Source organism: Chrysemys picta, chromosome 24 (genome assembly GCF_011386835.1).
Source record: "Chrysemys picta bellii isolate R12L10 chromosome 24, ASM1138683v2, whole genome shotgun sequence".
NCBI classification, from domain to species: Eukaryota; Metazoa; Chordata; order Testudines; family Emydidae; genus Chrysemys; species Chrysemys picta.
Window position 1 is genome coordinate 14675615 of NC_088814.1, and position 19412 is coordinate 14695026.

At 53.3% G+C, this 19412-nt stretch overlaps 2 protein-coding genes across 3 annotated transcripts in view; both read right to left on the reverse strand.

Moving 5' to 3' along the window:
* Positions 1-19412, reverse strand: part of LOC135977343 (uncharacterized) — a 371747-nt gene that overhangs the window by 239415 nt on the left and 112920 nt on the right. The gene's annotated exons all lie outside the window — the stretch shown is intronic.
* On the reverse strand, positions 12988-17710 carry LOC135977358 (zinc finger protein 501-like). 2 transcript variants are annotated; one of them, XM_065577892.1, is made up of 3 exons: positions 17238-17710; positions 15119-15232; positions 12988-14779 (listed from the first exon to the last, which is right to left on the reverse strand). In XM_065577892.1, exons 1-3 carry the CDS (start codon positions 17269-17271, stop codon positions 13731-13733), a joined length of 1197 nt encoding a protein of 398 aa, XP_065433964.1. In that variant the 5' UTR covers positions 17272-17710; the 3' UTR covers positions 12988-13730. The 2 variants fall into 2 exon arrangements, with proteins under 2 accessions (XP_065433964.1, XP_065433965.1); XM_065577893.1 differs by having other exon boundaries at positions 12995-14776; positions 17238-17696.

The window sequence follows — 19412 nt, forward strand, 5'->3', positions numbered from 1 at the left end:
AGGGGGTGTGTGGGGAGGGGGTGTGGGTGCAGGCTCTGAAGGGGGCGGGGGGGTTCGGTGCTTACCTGGGGCACCCCTCCGGCAGCGGTTCCTAGGCGGGGCGGGCTAGGAGGTCTCCATGCGCTCCTGTCCCCATCGCCCCTGCAGCGTCCCATTGGCTGCAGGGGCGTTCGGGGCAGGGGCAGCGTGCGGAGACACAGGCCCCCCCGCCCAGCCACAGGGACATGCTGGCAGACACATGGAGCGAGCGCGCAGGAAGCCGCTCAGGCCTGCTGTACTGCCGGTGGTGGCAGTGGGGCCATTTTCAATCGCCCGGGGGCAGCAGGTGGGGCAGCAGGTGGGGCTGGGGGATGCGCAGGGGCGGCAGGCGGGGCCAGGGGAGAGACCCGGCCCCAAACTTCGCTGGAGCCAGGCCCCTGGGCCAGGAATATTCCTGGTGCCCAGCACCTCGGGCCCATAGAACTCGCCACCTATGGCTTAGGGCCTGGGGTGTTTGGAGCTGACAGACCAAAGGTCTCTTCCCCTCCCCTAACGGATGTCTCTAGTAACTGGATCTGGCGGCTGCAGCCCGTGGGTTTGTTCCAAGGGGAAGTCAAACTGCAGCACGACAAGGACAATGTGGCCTCACCCAATAGGTCCCTGGAAGAGGACGGGGCATCTGCTCCCCGACTTGTGATGGCAATGGGCAAACCCCACCCCCTTTCTGGGACTCCAACAAGGATCTGCTCAGGCAATCGCTGGGTGTGTCCTGCCAGGCTCCCCTCTCAGACACTCCTGGGCCAGCCAGGGAGACAGGGACAGGAGCGAGGTCTCCAGAGACACAATCCTGCAGTAACTCACCCCCCAGGGGAGTCTTTTCATGCCATGGAGCAGTGGATGGCCCATTAGCAAGGCTCCAAGCCAGGCCCTTGAAAGCCGTCCTCTCCCACTGGATGGACGAGGAAGTCTAGAAGCTGAAAATAAGGAGCAGGATCTTGGCCAGTCTCCAGGATGCAGCTTTCCATATTAACCAACCAGCCGGTGCCCACGGGTCCAGAAACTGGCGATTTCTCCTGTGGCTGCTAGATGGCTCTAGATGGCCCAGTTTGGGGCACCCCACGACAGAAAGGGTGGCCTGCCCTAGTCAAAGGCCATCAGGATCAGTGGCCAGGAGGGGCGCTTGGGGACAGGAGCTCTCTGTTGCTGCAGAGACGGAGACCCACAGCCTGTTAAACTCCCTAAGCTGTCAGGGAAGCTGAAGGTGTCGAAAGGGGAGAGCTTTAGCCGCAAGCTCAGCCAATCAGCACTGAGACTCTGAGGGGTGGGAAACTAATATTTCCCCCCAGATGGCCAAGGGATGGCTCAGGTCACCTGTGGGGATCACTCTCTGAGCAGCCTTCCTGCCCCATCTCTTTGGGAGGGCTTCCCACAACGCAACGAGGGCTAGAGAGCAGTGGAGGGAGGGAAGCAGGGAAAAGAGAAACCAAAAATGACAAACCCCAATGTCCCCAGTAATTCTGAGGGACAATGGCCTAAGGTGTGCAGGGGAAATTCTCGCACCTTAACCTAGTGTTTTCCATGCCTTGAATTTGGCCAGCACCAGGTGGGTCAGGCTACCTAGGTACCAAACCTCTCTGGGGCTCTTACCTGCTCACAGGGACGTCTGTCTTCTTGCTAAATTAGCAGAGGGAAAGGGGAAAACTCCAGCGAGGCTCCTCCTCGTGCTCACAGACATGACCCAGAATTCTCTCTCAGTCCTTCAGGGGAGACCTTGAGGAGGAGACTCCCTGCAGCACAGCCATTGCCCCCACCCTGCAGCCTCTTTTACCTGCCCGTTGTCATAGACTCTCTGTCAGGTCACCGCCTCCCAACCTCCTGTGACCAATCAGCTGAGGTCCTGCAAAAGGCTATTGTGATGTCACTGCCCTGGCCAGCCCCTTTGCATGTTTGAGCTGCTCCCGCTGTGTCACACCCCCACCCCCAATCACTCAGTGTTAGTTCTGGGATCAAGCAGGCGACACATGGAAACATCAGCGGCTGCTCAGTGTGCCACACTCAGCTTTGCAGAGATTTGGAGACGTTAAGACAAGAAGAGACCTTTGGATCATCCAATCATGGAATCCTAGGACTGGAAGGGAGGTCATCGAGTCCAGTCACCCTGCACTCAAGGCAAGACTAAGTACTATATAGATCATCTCTGACAGGTGTTTGTCTAACGTGCTCTTAAAAATCTCCAATGATGGAGATTCCACAACCTCCCTAGGCAATTTATTCCAGAGCTTAACCACCCTGACAGTTAGGAAGTTTTTCCTAATGTCCAACCTAAACCTCCCTTGCTGCAATTTAAGCCCATTGCTTCTTGTGCTACCTCACAGGTTAAGGAGAAAAATTTTCCTCCCTCCTCCTTGTAACAATGTTTTAGGTACTTGAAAACTGTTCTCATGTCCCCTCTCAGTCTGCTCTTCTCCAGACTAAACAAACCCAGTTCTTTCAATCTTCCCTCATAGGTCATGTTTTCTAGACCTTTAATCATTTCTGTTGCTCTTCTCTGGACTTTCTCCAATTTGTCCGCATCTTTCCAGAAATGTGGTGCCCAAAACTGTACACGATAATCCAGTTGAGGCCTAATCAGCGTGGAGTAGAGTGGAAGAATTACTTCTCGTGTCTTGATTTCAACACTCCTACTAATACATCCCAGAATGATATTGGCTTTTTTGCAACAGGTTACATTGTTGACTCTTATTTAGCTTGTGGTCCACTATGACCCTTGGATCCTTTTCCGCAGTACTCCTCCCTAGGCAGTCATTTCCCATTCTGTATGTGTGCAACTGATTGTTCCTTCCTAAGTGGAGCACTTTGCATTTGTCCTTATTGAATTTCATCCTATTTACCTCAGACCATTTCTCCAGTTTGTCCAGATCATTTTGAATGTTCATCCTATCCTCCAAAGCACGTGCAATCCCTTCCAGCTTGGTATCATCTGCAAACTTTGTAACGGTACTCTCTTCTGGCCTGACTGTGAACCACTGATAACTACTCTCTGGAACAGTTTTCCAACCAGTTATGCACCCACCTTATAGTAGCTCCATCTAGGTTGTATTTCCCTAGGTTTGCTAATGAGAAGGTCACGTGAGACTGTATCAAAAGCCTTACTAACGTCTAGATATAGCATATCTACCGCTTCCCTCCATCCACAAGGTTTGTTTACCCAGTTAAAGAAAGCTACCAGGGGTTGGTTTGACATGATTTGTCCTTGATAAATCTATACTGGCTATTGCTTTATCACCATATTATCTTCGAGATGTTTTCAGATGGATTCCTTAATTATTTGCTCCATTCTCTCTCCTGGTACAGAAGTTAAGCTGACTGGTCTGTACTTGCCTGGCTTGTCCTTATTTCCCTTTTCATAGATGGGAACTACATTTGCCCTTTTCCAGACTTCTGGAATCTCTCCCATCTTCCATGACTTTTCAAAGATAATAACTAAAGTAAAGCTAGTCCATTGGGTGTGTGAGCAGGTAAATCGCCTCCCTCGCCCAGCAGCGCCCCCAGGGCAATGACCCAATGCCCTCCCCCCAACCACAGGAACAGAGGCTGAAAGTCCATCTGATGTCAGGTCAGGGGCTGGCGTGGAATGTGCTGGGATCTCGGCCTGGGCCCTAGTGAGGTAGGTGACCCGGTCACACACAACCACACCCAGCATGGGCCCATCTAACTCCCCACCTATGGCTTAGGGCCTGGGGCGTTTGGAGCTGACAGACCAAAGGTCTCTTCCCCTCCCCTGAGGGATGTCTCTAGTAACTGGATCTGGCGGCTGCAGCCCGTGGGTTTGTTCCAAGGGGAAGTCAAACTGCAGCACGACAAGGACAATGTGGCCTCGCCCAATAGGTCCCTGGAAGAGGACGGGGCATCTGCTCCCCGACTTGTGATGGCAATGGACAAACCCCACCCCCTTTCTGGGACTCCAACAAGGATCTGCTCAGGGAATCGCTGGGTGTGTCCTGCCCGGCTCCCCTCTCAGACACTCCTGGCCAGCCAGGGAGACAGGGACAGGAGCGAGGTCTCCAGAGACAAAATCCTGCAGTAACTCACCCCCCAGGGGAGTCTTTTCATGCCATGGAGCAGTGGATGGCCCATTAGCAAGGCTCCAAGCCAGGCCCTTGAAAGCCGTCCTCTCCCACTGGATGGACGAGGAAGTCTAGAAGCTGAAAATAAGGAGCAGGATCTTGGCCAGTCTCCAGGATGCAGCTTTCCATATTAACCAACCAGCCGGTGCCCACGGGTCCAGAAGCTGGCGATTTCTCCTGTGGCTGCTAGATGGCTCTAGATGGCCCAGTTTGGGGCGCCCCACGACAGAAAGGGTGGCCTGCCCTGCTCAAAGGCCATCAGGACTCAGTGGCCAGGAGGGGCGCTTGGGACAGGAGCTCTCTGTTGCTGCAGGAGACGGAGACCCACAGCCTGTTAAACTCCCTAAGTTGTCAGGAAAGCTGAAGGTGTCGAAAGGGGAGAGCTTTAGCCGCAAGCTCAGCCAATCAGCACTGAGACTCTGAGGGGTGGGAAACTGATATTTCCCCCCAGATGGCCCAGGGATGGCTCAGGTCACCTGTGGGGATCACTCTCTGAGCAGCCTTCCTGCCCCATCTCTTTGGGAGGGCTTCCCACAATGCGATGAGGGCTAGAGAGCAGTGGAGGGAGGGAAGCAGGGAAAAGGGAAACCAAAAATGACAAACCCCAATGTCCCCAGTAATTCTGAGGGACAATGGCCTAAGGTGTGCGGGGGAAATTCTCGCACCTTAACCTAGTGTTTTCCATGCCTTGAATTTGGCCAGCACCAGGTGGGTCAGGCTGCCTAGGTACCAAACCTCTCTGGGGCTCTTACCTGCTCCACAGGGACGTCTGTCTTCTCGCTAAATTAGCAGTGGGAAAGGGGAAAACTCCAGCGAGGCTCCTCCTCGCACTCACAGACATGACCCAGAATTCTCTCTCAGTCCTCGAGGGGAGACCTTGAGGAGGGGACTCCCTGCAGCAAAGCCATTGCCCCCACCCTGCAGCCTCTTTTCCCTGCCCGTTGTCATAGACTCTCTGTCAGGTCACCGCCTCCCAACCTCCTGTGACCAATCAGCTGAGGTCCTGCAAAAGGCTATTGTGATGTCACTGCCCTGGCCAGCCCCTTTGCATGTTTGAGCTGCTCCCGCTGTGTCACACCCCCCCCCCCCCCCAATCATTCAGTGTTAGTTCTGGGATCAAGCAGGCGACACATGGAAACATCAGCGGCTGCTCAATGTGCCACACTCAGCTTTGCAGAGATTTGGAGACGTTAAGGCAAGAAGAGACCTTTGGATCATCCAATCATGGAATCCTAGGACTGGAAGGGAGGTCATCGAGTCCAGTCACCTGCACTCAAGGCAAGACTAAGTACTATATAGATCATCTCTGACAGGTGTTTGTCTAACGTGCTCTTAAAAATCTCCAATGATGGAGATTCCACAACCTCCCTAGGCAATTTATTCCAGTGCTTAACCACCCTGACAGTTAGGAAGTTTTTCCTAATGTCCAACCTAAACCTCCCTTGCTGCAATTTAAGCCCATTGCTTCTTGTGCTACCTCACAGGTTAAGGAGAAATTTTTTTCTCCCTCCTCCTTGTAACAACCTTTTAGGTACCTGAAAACTGTTCTCATGTCCCCTCTCAGTCTGCTCTTCTCCAGACTAAACAAACCCAATTCTTTCAATCTTCCCTCATAGGTCATGTTTTCTAGACTTTAATCATTTTTGTTGCTCTTCTCTGGACTTTCTCCAATTTGTCCCCATCTTTCCAGAAATGTGGTGCCCAAAACTGTACACAATAATCCACTTGAGGCCTAATCAGCGTGGAGTAGAGTGGAAGAATTACTTCTCGTGACCAGGGAGGAGTATAAAAATATTGCTCAGGCGTGCAGGAGTGAAATCAGGAAGGCCAAATCACACTTGGAGTTGCAGTTAGCAAGAGATGTTAAGAGTAACAAGAAGGGTTTCTTCAGGTATGTTAGCAACAAGAAGAAAAGCAAGGAAAGTGTGGGCCCCTTACTGAATGAGGGAGGCAACCTAGTGACCGAGGATGTGGAAAAAGCTAATGTACTCAATGATTTTTTTGCCTCTGTCTTCACGAACAAGGTCAGCTCCCAGATTGCTGCACTGGGCAGTACAGCATGGGGAGAAGGTGACCAGCCCTCTGTGGAGAAAGAAGTGGTTCGGGACTATTTAGAAAAACTGGACGTGCACAAGTCCATGGGGCCGGATGCGCTGCATCCGAGGGTGCTAAAGGAGTTGGCGGGTGAGATTGCACAGCCATTAGCCATTATTTTTGAAAACTCATGGCGATCGGGGGAGGTCCCAGATGACTGGAAAAAGGCTAATGTAGTGCCCATCTTTAAAAAAGGGAAGAAGGAGGATCCGGGGAACTACAGGCCAGTCAGCCTCACCTCAGTCCCTGGAAAAATTATGGAGCAGGTCCTCAAGGAATCAATTATGAAACATTTAGAGGAAAGGAAAGTGATCAGGAACAGTCAGCATGGATTCACGAAGGGGAAGTCGTGCCTGACTAACCTAATTGCCTTCTATGATGAGATAACTGGCTCTGTGGATGAGGGGAAAGCAGTGGATGTGTTATTTCTTGACTTTAGCAAAGCTTTTGATACTGTCTCCCACAGTATTCTTGCCGCCAAGTTAAAGAAGTATGGGCTGGATGAATGGACTGTAAGGTGGATAGAAAGCTGGCTAGATCGTCGGGCTCAGCGGGTAGTGATCAATGGCTCCATGTCTAGTTGGCAGCCGGTTTCAAGTGGAGTGCCCCAAGGGTCGGTCCTGGGGCCGGTTTTGTTTAATATCTTTATTAATGATCTGGAGGATGGTGTGGACTGCACTCTCAGCAAGTTTGCAGATGACACTAAACTAGGAGGCGTGGTAGATACACTAGAGGGTAGGGATCGGATACAGAGGGACCTAGACAAATTAGAGGATTGGGCAGAAAAAAACCTGATGAGGTTCAACAAGGACAAGTGCAGAGTCCTGCACTTAGGACAGAAGAATCCCATGCACTGCTACAGACTAGGGACCGAATGGCTAGGTAGCAGTTCTGCTGAAAAGGACCTAGGGGTCACAGTGGACGAGAAGCTGGATATGAGTCAACAGTGTGCTCTTGTTGCCAAGAAGGCTAACGGCATTTTGGGCTGTATAAGTAGGGGCATTGCCAGCAGATCGAGGAACGTGATCGTTCCCCTTTATTCGACATTGGTGAGGCCTCATCTGGAATACTGTGTCCAGTTTTGGGCCCCACACTACAAGAAGGATGTGGAAAAATTGGAAAGAGTCCAGCGGAGGGCAACAAAAATGATTAGGGGTCTGGAGCACATGACTTATGAGGAGAGGCTGAGAGAACTGGGATTGTTTAGTCTCCAGAAGAGAAGAATGAGGGGGGATTTGATAGCAGCCTTCAACTACCTGAAGGGGGGTTCCAAAGAGGATGGAGCTCGGCTGTTCTCAGTGGTGGCAGATGATAGAACAAGGAGCAATGGTCTCAAGTTGCGGTGGGGGAGGTCCAGGTTGGATATCAGGAAAAACTATTTCACTAGGAGGGTGGTGAAACACTGGAATGCGTTACCTAGGGAGGTGGTGGAGTCTCCTTCCTTGGAGGTTTTTAAGGCCCAGCTTGACAAAGCCCTGGCTGGGATGATTTAGCTGGGAATTGGTCCTGCTTTGAGCAGGGGGTTGGACTAGATGACCTCTTGAGGTCCCTTCCAACTCTGATATTCTATGATTCTATGATTCTATGATTCTATGTGTCTTGATTTCAACACTCCTACTAATACATCCCAGAATGATGTTGGCTTTTTTGCAACAGGTTACATTGTTGACTCTTATTTAGCTTGTGGTCCACTATGACCCTTGGATCCTTTTCCGCAGTACTCCTTCCTAGGCAGTCATTTCCCATTCTGTATGTGTGCAACTGATTGTTCCTTCCTAAGTGGAGCACTTTGCATTTGTCCTTATTGAATTTCATCCTATTTACCTCAGACCATTTCTCCAGTTTGTCCAGATCATTTTGAATGTTCATCCTATCCTCCAAAGCACGTGCAATCCCTTCCAGCTTGGTATCATCTGCAAACTTTGTAACAGTACTCTCTTCCGGCCTGACTGTGAACCACTGATAACTACTCTCTGGGAACAGTTTTCCAACCAGTTATGCACCCACCTTATAGTAGCTCCATCTAGGTTGTATTTCCCTAGTTTGCTAATGAGAAGGTCACGTGAGACTGTATCAAAAGCCTTACTAACGTCTAGATATAGCATATCTACCGCTTCCCCCCATCCACAAGGTTTGTTACCCAGTTAAAGAAAGCTACCAGGGGTTGGTTTGACATGATTTGTCCTTGATAAATCTATACTGGCTATTACTTATCACCATATTATCTTCAAGATGTTTTCATATGGATTCCTTAATTATTTGCTCCATTCTCTCTCCTGGTACAGAAGTTAAGCTGGCTGGTCTGTAATTGCCTGGCTTGTCCTTATTTCCCTTTTCATAGATGGGAACTACATTTGCCCTTTTCCAGACTTCTGGAATCTCTCCCATCTTCCATGACTTTTCAAAGACAATAACTAAAGTAAAGCTAGTCCATTGGGTGTGTGAGCAGGTAAATCGCCTCCCTCGCCTAGGAGCGCCCCCAGGGCAATGACCCAATGCCTCCCCCCAACCACAGGGACAGAGGCTGAAAGTCCATCTGATGGCAGGTCAGGGGCTGGCGTGGAATGGACTGGGATCTCGGCCTGGGCCCTAGTGAGGTAGGTGATCCGGGCACGCACAACCACACCCAGCAAGGCCTGCTCTGATTTTCTCCCTGTTTGTGAGTCCCAGCAGAGAGACCAGGGACTCATTGGTCCATGGAGAATGGGCTCCTCTACCCCAGCTGGGGGCTGCAGGCCAATGGCCAAGGGCAGCGGGTGAGGGGAGCTGGCACTAGCGCTCCTGCAGGGTCCATGGTGTGGGATAAACAGAGAACTCCAGTGTCCAGGGCTCTCCGGCCACGTGTCCATTCCACGGCAGGAGGGGATCTGGGACCAGAGCGAGGGGGCCTGGGGCAGGAGTCTGGGACGCAGCCATCGGGGAGAAGGAGGGAATTCAGCTGTGCTGGGGAAGCTGTGCTGAGCAGAGATGCTGCTGCAGATGCAGCTAGTTCTCTGGGTGCGATGTCGCAGCACTTTAACTACATGGTTAATACAGAGGTTGCAGCTCAGCTGAGTAAAGTGCTGCACCCGTTTTAATGGTGTTAGGGGCTTTGCCAGGCTATAAGACTGAGGTGCAGCTTCATCCTGGCCACTCCCCTCGACCCCTGCTCCACCCCCTCCTCCTCCAGCCTGTCCATGCCCCCCCCCCCCCCCCCGGAACACTCCTTGGGCCTGCAGCTGCTGGGGGGAGACACAAGGGGCACCTCTGTTGGAGGAATTTCCCAGGGTGGGGGAGGGTTTTACACCTTCTTTGGCCTGCACTAGCCAGCCTGGGAGCCAGAGCACAGTGGTGGGCTGGGTCCAGACTTCAAGAATGTCTCTTGATGTAGGGTCCAAACCTGGGATACTGCCTTGAAGTGCGTAGGGGCTGGTTCTCTGAGGGGCTGGACCCCTGCACTGCCCACGGACTCCAGATGCAGTTGGAACAAGGTCCCTGCAGCCCTGTAGTTCAAAGAGATAAACGGAGGTACCCAAAATGAGGCCATTGTTGTACATTTAGGTCTTACCGCCTTGCCCATTAACAACAGTAGGTGGGCTAAGGCTCATTGTCAGTCACTGTTTATACTTGATCACGGCTGACCTGGTTCTGGTCGTAAGCAGAGGCCTGGCAGTGAAAGGTCCTGATTCTATCCCCAGCACCCAGAGACAGATGGTCCCTCAGGGATGTAACAACCCTGGGGGGTATTTTACACTCATGATCTTTCCCATGGGCTGGGGAATTCCACAGTCTCGTTCCCAGGGCTGAGAACCTCAGGGTTAAGTTGCACATAGTGAAAATAACTGAAAAGTGATCCCTGCATTGCACACTGTGCTGTGCTGCCCTGGGCAGATGTGGCTTTAAGCTGGTGTCCAAGCCGCATCACACTCTCAAGAAGGACTGGGCCAAAAGAGCTGATTTTCAATGGCACTCACACTGCCCGGGTTCTGGCCACCGGTCCGAGGGGCGCTGCGTTTTATTTTAATTTTAAAGGAAGCGTCTTAAACATTTTAAAAACCTTATTTACTTTACATCCAACAATAGTTTAGTTATATATTATAAACTTATAGAAAGAGACCTTCTACAAATGTTAAAATGTATGACTGACACGTGAAACCTGAAATTAGAGTGAATAAATGAAGACTCGGCACACCACTCCTGAAAGGTTGCCAACCCCTGACCTAGGGGTTACAGTGGACAAGAAGCTGGATATGAGTTAGCAGTGTGCCCTTGTTGCCAAGAAGGCCAATGGCATATTGGGCTCCATTAGTAGGCACACTGCCAGCAGATTCAGGGAGTGATTATTCTCCTCTATTCGGCACTGGTGAGGCCACACTTGGAGTATTGCATCCAGTTTTGGGCCCCACACTACAGAATGGATATGCACAAATTGGAGAGTCCAGGGGAAGGAAACAAAAATGTTTGGGGGATGGGGGGACTGGAGCACATGACCTATGAGGAGAGGCCGAGGGAACTGGGCTTATTTAGTCTGCAGAAGAGAAGACTGAAGGGGGATTGGATAGCAGCCTTCAACTACCTGAAGGGGGGTTCCAAAGAGGATGGAGCTCGGCTGTTCTCAGTGGTGGCAGATGACAGAACAAGGATCAATGGTCTCAAGTTGCAGTGGGGAGGATCTGGGTTGGATATTAGGAAACACTATTTCACTAGGAAGGTGGTGAAGCACTGGAATGGGTTCCCTAGGGAGGTGGTTGAATCTCCTTCCTTAGAGGTTTTTAAGGTCAGGCATAACAAAGCCCTGGCTGAGATCATTTAGTTGGGGTTGGTCCTGCTTTGAGCAGGGGCTTGGACTAGACACCTCCTGAGGTCCCTTCCAACCCTGATCTTCTATGATCCCAAGTCAGTCTCCTGAGGGTTGGAAAAGAAAGGGTCAGACGTGGGAGTGGGCAGGGAATTCCCACTGAACCTCAAAGCACAGAGTGACCTGTCCCATCTTATAGCCCTGGTTCCAGCTATTGAGAAAATTGCTTCTGGGCTTTTTCTAGGCTAGTTCAGATCATTTGTAGATGTGTCGTTTGGGTTATTTTTTTCCCCTCTCTCTCTTTCTTTCAGTATAGTGATGCTAAAACTTTTGTAACTAATACAGCCAAATAATGAGATGAATAGTGTGACGAACTGGGACTGTTCTTGCTGGGGTGTGGGAATGCTGACAGGGGAGTGTGACTAGGATGGTCTGCATCGGAGGATGGGAGTCTGCCCGAGGGAACATACCTGAGCTTGTAACATGAGAACCCAGGAGGGGGTTGGAGGTCAGGTGACTCCGGGGCCCGGGAAACTGAACAAAGGCTGTGGGAGGGGTCGCTGAAGGCAGAGTGCTGGAAGCGAGCTGGAGAGATGGCTGGGAGGCAGAGATGGCTCTGACCCCCCAAAGGGGGGTGGGCTGGGATGCCCTGGGACCCCAAGCTGGACCTAACTGAGGGGGGCCCTGTTGTCTGTGCCTGCAAGACCTGTCTTGGACTGTGTTCCTGTCATCCAAATAAACCTTCTGCTTTACTGGCTGGCTGAGAGTCATGGTGAATCGCAGGAAGCCGGGGGGTACAGGGCCCTGAGTCCCCCAATACTCCGTGACAAATAGTGAAGCAGGTTTAGCTACTTCATAAGAAAATGGGTAAATTTATTTCCAATTTTGAGTCTTAAAAGATTTTCTGAGATTTCAATTTTTGAATGTGCAAGTGTTTTATTGCCCCTCCTGAATTGTTGGTTTTCTCTCCTGGTGAAGGCTGTTTGGTCACATACTTTGATATTAGCTTAGTTTGACAGGATGTAGCTCAGATGCGGCTGGGAGTCGGGGAGCGGAGCAGGCTGGAGCCGGGTCGCTCTACTTATGGGTGACAGCAGGCCCAACCTCTTCTGGAGTCCTGCGGGGAGTGGGGACGGAGCAGGGGCGGGGGCTGGGGAAGAGCTGGAGCTGGGGCTGGTGCCCCACACAGCTGCGCACTTTGCGTATGGGTAAGGACGGCCCTGAGAGGCTGCACCCAAGACTGAGGCTCTATTGCGCTCGGTGTCGTATTAGACACACACATTGCGAGAGGCAGCTCCTAGGGGAAGGAGCTTCAAGTCTAACTGTACAAAGCAGACGCAAGGAGGAGTGTGTGGGTGTCAGGAGCGTCTCCGTGATTAAGGCCGGGCTTGTAAACCAAGTTTTCAACTTCCAATATATGTGAAAAAACAACAACAGATTTTTCTTGCTCCAAATAACAGCACTTACACTTACAGTACAGGACAAGTAGCCCAAGTTCCCTGGAAGCTGCACAGCCGCGCAGCCACCCAGCAGCCTCCTTAGCACCGCCTGGGCCCTCAGACAACCCACCCGGGGGGCTGCCATGGCCAGGGGAGGGGCACCCTTCCCTGAGCCCCAATCTATCCCGGCCTCCAACCCAGCTGAGCCTGAGCTGCCCTTGCCCAGGCCTGACCCCAGCCCTGGCCTTGCCGGGGAGAGGCGCCTATCCTGTGGGCCTGGCCCTGCAGCTGATACGGGGGGCAGGGGGTCGCCTCCCCCCCAAGCCTAGGTGCTGCTGCAGGGAGAGACAACTGGGAAGAGGCCTCTCTCCCGGCCGGAGCACCCGCCTGCACCATTGGAATTCCCCACCCAGGCCTGGGACACTCATCTCCAGCTCTAATGAGTTGGATACAGGATCAAATTGATCCTAAGTGCAGAGACTCTCTGCTGCGGGGGGCGGGGGGGGGACAAAATACAGGTGGATAAACTCCACTGTGCCTCAGACACAGGCCAGCGCTGCTGGAGTCAGCAGATACAGTGACGGTGATGGGGAAGGAGGGAATCCCTCCGACTCGCCCCATTGCCTTCCGGCCTCGCAGAGGCTGAAATGATCCATCTGTCCCACTCGTGCTCCTCCTTGTTACATGGAAATGTATTTGAAATAAGGAAAATGGTAAAAAAGAAAAATACCTGCTGCCCAGCACCACCTGGACCAGTGTGAGCACAACTGGGAAGGAGACATTTTGTCAGCAAAGGGGGGACTTGGTGACTAACAATCGCTCTGCTACTGGGGTGACAGTATAAACATGATGCTCAGGGATTGTCCAGACCAGGAAAATGGGTGTCCATTAGGACAGGCCAAAGGGGAAGATGCCGGCTAACCCCAACCCCTGTGCCCGGGCGATGTCAGCACTGCAAACAGAGCGGTGTGTTTACATCAGGATCGCTACCTCCAGCACGCCGACGCCCAGGGAAATCCTAGAGCAGAAGACAAACCCCATGTCCATTTTCACTCAGTGAAGCGACTTGTGGTCACCCCAACGTCCCCCACCTGGGGCTGATGGAAACTCCTTGCTGGAAGGACACACACTCCAATGACTCACAGGAGAAAGGAGCAAGGGACTCACCCCAGAGAAGGGCAACCTGTAAAAGGCACAAGTGGGCAACACACGAGGCAGTTGAGAGAACAGAGGGACACAAATGGTGCAAACAAACCACAAGGTCACTATGTGGGAATTAGCAAATGTGTTTTTAAAAAAAGTCTTTTCTCTGCCCTACACAATGTTTCTACGCTGCATTGCTGTCCTGTGAACACCCTGATGTCTTGTAAGGTGAGGGCCCTGAGTGAAACTTTTCCCGCACTCACAGCATCTATAAGGTCTCTCTCCCATGTGAATTCTCTGATTTACAATGAGGTCTGAGCTCACACTGAAGCCTTTCCCACACTCACAGCACTGATAGGGTCTCTCTCCTGTATGCCTTGCCTGATGTGTAATTAGGGTTGATTTCTGCCTGAACAGTTTCTCACACTCACAGCACTCATAGGGGCACTCTCCCGTGTGGATCCTCTGATGTGTATTGAGGGCTTTCTTGACAGTGAATTTTTCCCTGCATTCATGGCACTCATAGGGTCTCACTCCAGTGTGGATTCTCTGATGTGTAATTAGAGCTGAACTCTGTGTGAACAATTTTCCACACTCAGAGCACTGATGAGGTATCTTTCCCTTGTGGATATTCTGATGTCCAATAAGGTCTGAGCTGACAGTGAAGCTTTTCCCGCACTCACAGCATTCGCAGGGTTTCTCCCCTCTGTGGATCCTCTGATGTTTATTAAGGGCTGAGCTCTGAGTGAACCTTTTCCCGCACTCACAGCATTCGTAGGGTTTCCCTCCTGTGTGGATCCTCTGATGGTTACTAAGGGTAGAGCTCAGAGTGAAGGTTTTCTCGCACTCACTGCATTCATGGGGTCTCTCTCCTGTGTGGATTCTCTGATGTTTTAAAAGGCCTGAGTGGTTAGTGAAATGTTTTCCACACTCAGTGCATGTGTTTTTTCTCTCTCCTGTGGGTATTCTCAGCTGGGCTGTGGTTTCCAGGAGGTCCTGGTGAGTTCCCTGACAATTAATGGAGTTACCCACTTTCTCCGCTGGCTGGTTTCTCTGCTCCCTCTCTGGCCTGTGCTGACTCTCACAGGCTTTGCCCTGCACACGATGCCGAGACACATTCCCTCTGGAGCCGTGCGATAATCCCCCATGTGGTGCCACTTGCTCAGAATCTTCCTGCTGAGGATTCTGCTTCTTCTCCTCACTCACCATCCCAGCACCTGCTGGGACAGGGAGAGAAACCTCAGAGACAGGGATGGAAAGGGGAAAACAACCAAAATTAGAGCTGGAGAGACAGAGAAGAAACCTAGTAGCTGGATTCTCCACAACTCTTCCCCACAGGGGAGAGAGGAGGGGAACAATTCTGCCTCCACATCCCCTCAGGAAGGGAGCTCTGCCAGGTGTCAGTCAGGATGCGCAGGAAGCCATGAGCGACAGCTGCCCTGAGGATACACGGCCTCCTGGGGATACTCCTGAACCCCGAGAGCTCACAAGGCTTTTAGGGACTCCCTGCTGTTTCCTTCGGGCACTGAGAGCTTTGAGTTGGTTTAATGATCCCTCACCTGCGCAGGCACCTCTGGGGATCTCTCCTTCCTCACAGCCCTGGAGATCCGGGACCCACGGCTCCTCCCCTCCTTCCAGCTGGGAGTTCACATCAGGTTTGGAAACTGGACACTCTGCTCAGGGGAAAGAAAACAAGGGAGATCAGGGAATTCATGGGATGTTTCTATTACTTTAACCCCAGCCCATTTTACAGCAGGGAAAGGCTGGGTGCAGCTCCCCAGGTGCAGGAGACTCTGCGTATGAGGGATTTAACTCTCCCATCTCTGCTGGGAACACACACAACCAGACACTGCTCAGCAAACGGGCTCCTAAAACACAGAGACAGGAACTCCACGTTCCAGGAAGTTAAGGCCCCAGCCAGAGGGGAAGTTACCCTGGACCTGCTTCTTCATCCCAGAGAGAAACCCTGAGAGAATGGGGGAGTTGTAGGAGAGCTGGGACCGGTGAGCACGGGCTGGTCGGATTCAGCACAGTGAGGAATAGGAGGGACGGGGGGTGTCACCAAACATCGTATCTCAGGGCTTGTCTACACTTGAGACAACACGACTGGAGTGCTGTAGTGGGTCAGTGTAGATATTCAGCAATGGGAAGGTTCTGCTGTCGGGGTAGGTCATCCACCTCCCCCCAGAGGCAATAGCTAGTCCACAGAAGTATCATTTTCTGCATAAAAACCAACTATTCTAACTACCCTAAATTCCACAGGTGCATTCAGATGGCCTTGAAATGTGCTGGTTTCTATGGTCATTCATGGATGGGTTACTGGTCCCAGTATGGGGTGACTGGTTAAAGATGTTCCTGAGATTCAGCCCCACCATCCTAGGCAGCTTTTGACAAAATCATCTTGGTCTTGAAATGTTTTTTGCACACAGCTGGGGCTGAAACTGGTTCTAATTGTCCCTGGACTGATCACAGTCACTTGGCGTTGATCTGTTAATACAGGACACCCCGTCTTCTGCAGGAAACCAGCTCTGAAAGCCAATAGCTGTGGAATCTGAAATCTCAGAGCAGCACAAGCCAAACTGAGCAGTCGCTGACCTGGAAATGCACACGTGCTGCCAGACTACGTCCCTATGAAGTGCGCGAGGGTTGCCAGCAATCTGCTGGCCCAGGGAAAGGTTTGCTCAAGGGGATGGGCTGCGGCCACTGAACCTGAACGACACCCATGAACTGAAGCCTGAGCCCGAGCTCCGATAGCTTTCACACAACGTGTGTGGTGCATTTTTCTTGCATTCGGCAGAAGTTCCTCTTGGAAGCTTTGCCCTTTTATACCAAAATGTTTGTGTGAAGATTAATAGTTTAAAGTTCTCTGAACTAAAAAACCCACTTTCTTCCCCAGTCTGCACTTAAATTTTTTGCTAGCCTAGCTCTGTGTGATGGGGGTGTGAAAAATCACCCCGCTGACCAACACAGCTATGCTGGGAAAAGCTCTAGGGTAGACATACAGCTATGAAGAACGACTAAGAAGAACACGCCACCGTTTGTGTTGTGCTCCACGGATCGGAATACCAGCATTTTCCTGCATGTGTGTCAGCTGTGGATGACTGGGAGCAGCTTGGCAGAGATGTGACTGTGATATGAAGAGAGCTGCATGTAAAACTTGGGGGCCTAGTCTGCCTCATGCCCGTGCTAAGGGCTGGAGGCTGGGTCCGTGAAGGTGCACAGGGGTGAGGTCTTGTCACCGAGATTGTCAGCATCCTGGTGACATATGTGCTAGTGATCCTCAGGGCTCAGTGAGAGCTAAGCGAAGTCTGTGACTCAGGAGGAATCCTCGGGGCGAGGGGAAAGGGGTGATCTCACTTTGCAGGTCCGAGCTGGTTTGTGTGGAGTGGGAGCAGTGTGTGAGTGCCGGCCAGGGGTCGGAAGTTTCTGTTTGTCACATTGGACCTAAATCCAAGTTTTGGCCTAGCAAAGAGAAGATGTCAGACTTTGTGCTGTGCTGCCCCTGTGCGCTGTTCCCAGAGCGTCCTGTAGCAGGGGAGGGCAGAGCGCTAGGGTGTGTGTCACTGGCTTGTTGGGGTGTTGCTGAAACAGGGCAGAGTAGAGGTTGCATTGTGGGGATGCCATAAGCCTTAACTCTGCATTTCCCCTCCTAAGAACCGAGGGGACAGGAACCCTTACCCAGCGAGGTCACGTTCTCATAGTTCTCCTGCATGACGTCTGTGTAGAGGGCTCTCTGAGCGGGGTCCAGCAGAGCCCCCTGTCCCGCGGTGAAATACACAGCCACTTCCTGGAAGCTCACCGGCCCCTGAAACAACAGGTGCCCCCCACTCAGTGCCTGCTGCCCCAGCCACAACTCCACTATTCATGGGGGAAAGGAGCCAATCAAATGGAAGCTCTGAGGGGCTCGCAGTCAGAGGCCAACCCCCAAACCACTCATAAGAACAGCCAGCCTGAGTCAGACCAAAGGTCCATCTAGCCCAGTATCCTGTCTGCCGACAGTGGCCAGTGCCAGACGCCTCAGAGGGAATGAACAGAACAGGGAATCATCAAGTGATTCACTCGTCGCCTATTCCCAGTTTCTGGCAAACAGAGACCAGGGACACCGTCCCTGCCCATCCCGGCTAATAGCCATCGATGGACCTGCCCTCCATGAATCTATCTGGTACCAGAGCATCCAGGAAACACCCAGGTGAGGGGACGAAGAGAGAGCCCCTGGTCTCTCCCAGCAGATCCATCACACACCTACTAGCCAGGGGCCGATACAGGAGATGGAGCCCTGGCAGGGTCCAGGGACAATTCCCTGGTAGATACCAACACCCTCCTCATTGCGAGGAGCTGGATATGAAGGGAGGGGCAGGGCCCCTAAGCTGCCCCTTTCATATTTCGCAGCTGCCTTTGGTCAGTCGGGTCAGGCTCCAGCACTGGGAGCCTGGTCAGTGTTTCCTAACCTCACCTAGGTGGGTTGTTTCCTCTCCCACAAATTAGGGCATTTCCCCTCCGAACCGCATGGCTCTGATCCTAGAAGCCAGGGCACTTATTAAACAGTCCCAGCAGGTTTGCCACCCCCTGGCCTCCTCCCTTACTCCACCCTGGGAATTTCCTGCCCCGCTCCCACCTCCAAACCAGACCCAAACCTTCCCACCCCCTGTGTATTGCTGCCCCCTCCCTCCTGCAGCAACCCACCAGCCACCCCCCAAGAACCCCTACCTGAACTGGCTCCGCTGCAGCCATTTCTCATCCCACACCCAAACTCCCTCCCCCTCCTGCACCCCCACACCTGCCCCAGCCCAGAGCGGGGAAGGGGCAGAGCAGGGGCTGGCCTGGGGCCCAGCTCCACAAATGTTCGGGGCCGGGTCTCCCCTGTGACCCTGCCTGCTGCCGCCAGGCGTCCCCCAGTCCCTCCTGCCACCCCCGCACCCTCCTTCCCCTCCCCGCCACCTGCTGCCCTCGTGCATTCCCCCCCCCTCACGGCCCCCGGACCTATCTGCCGCCCCCGCACACTCCCCCCCCCCCCCCCGCCGTGCGGCCCCCGGTCCCACCTGCCTCCCCCAGGCGATTTTAAAAGGCCCATCCCTGCGCTGCGGCCCCTGGGGGAGGGAGGGGAGCAGCAGTGTGCGGAGACCCCCTGGCCTATGCCACCTAGGAGCCGCTGCCCCAGGTAAATGCTGTATCCTCCACCCGCTCCAAGAGCCTGCACCCCACCGCCTACCCCCACATCCCTTCCCGCCCCCAAACTCCCTCCCCGCCAACCCAAACTCCCTCCCAGGGCCTGTACTCTCTCACCCCTCCTGCACCCCACCCCTGCCCCAGCCCAGAGCCTGCATCCAGCACCCACACACCATCCCAGAGCTGGCACCCCACACCCCCTCCCACACCCCCATTTCCTCCCAGAGCCTGCATGCCCTCCCCTCACCCCCTGCACCCAAACTCCCCCGAGTCTGCACCCTGCAACCCTCCTGCACCCAAACTCCCTCCCAGAACCTGCACCCGTCACCCCTCCTGCACCCCCACCACTGCCCCAGCCGAGCCTGTACCCAGCATCCCCTCCCACACCCTCATTTCCTCCCAGAGCCTGCAGGCCTGCCCCCTCACCCAAACTCCCTCCCAGAGCCTGCGCCCCTCCCCCCTCCCGCATCCAAACTCCCTCCCGGGGCCTGCGCCCCTCCCCCATCCCACACCCAAACTCCCTCCCCCTCCCGCATCCAAACTCCCTCCCGGGGCCTGCGCCCCTCCCCCATCCCACACCCAAACTCCCTCCCCCTCCTGCACCCCCACCCCTGCCCCAGCCCAGAGCGGGGAAGGGGCAGAGCAGGGGCTGGCAGAGACACGTGTTCACAGTTCTGGTCAGTGGCT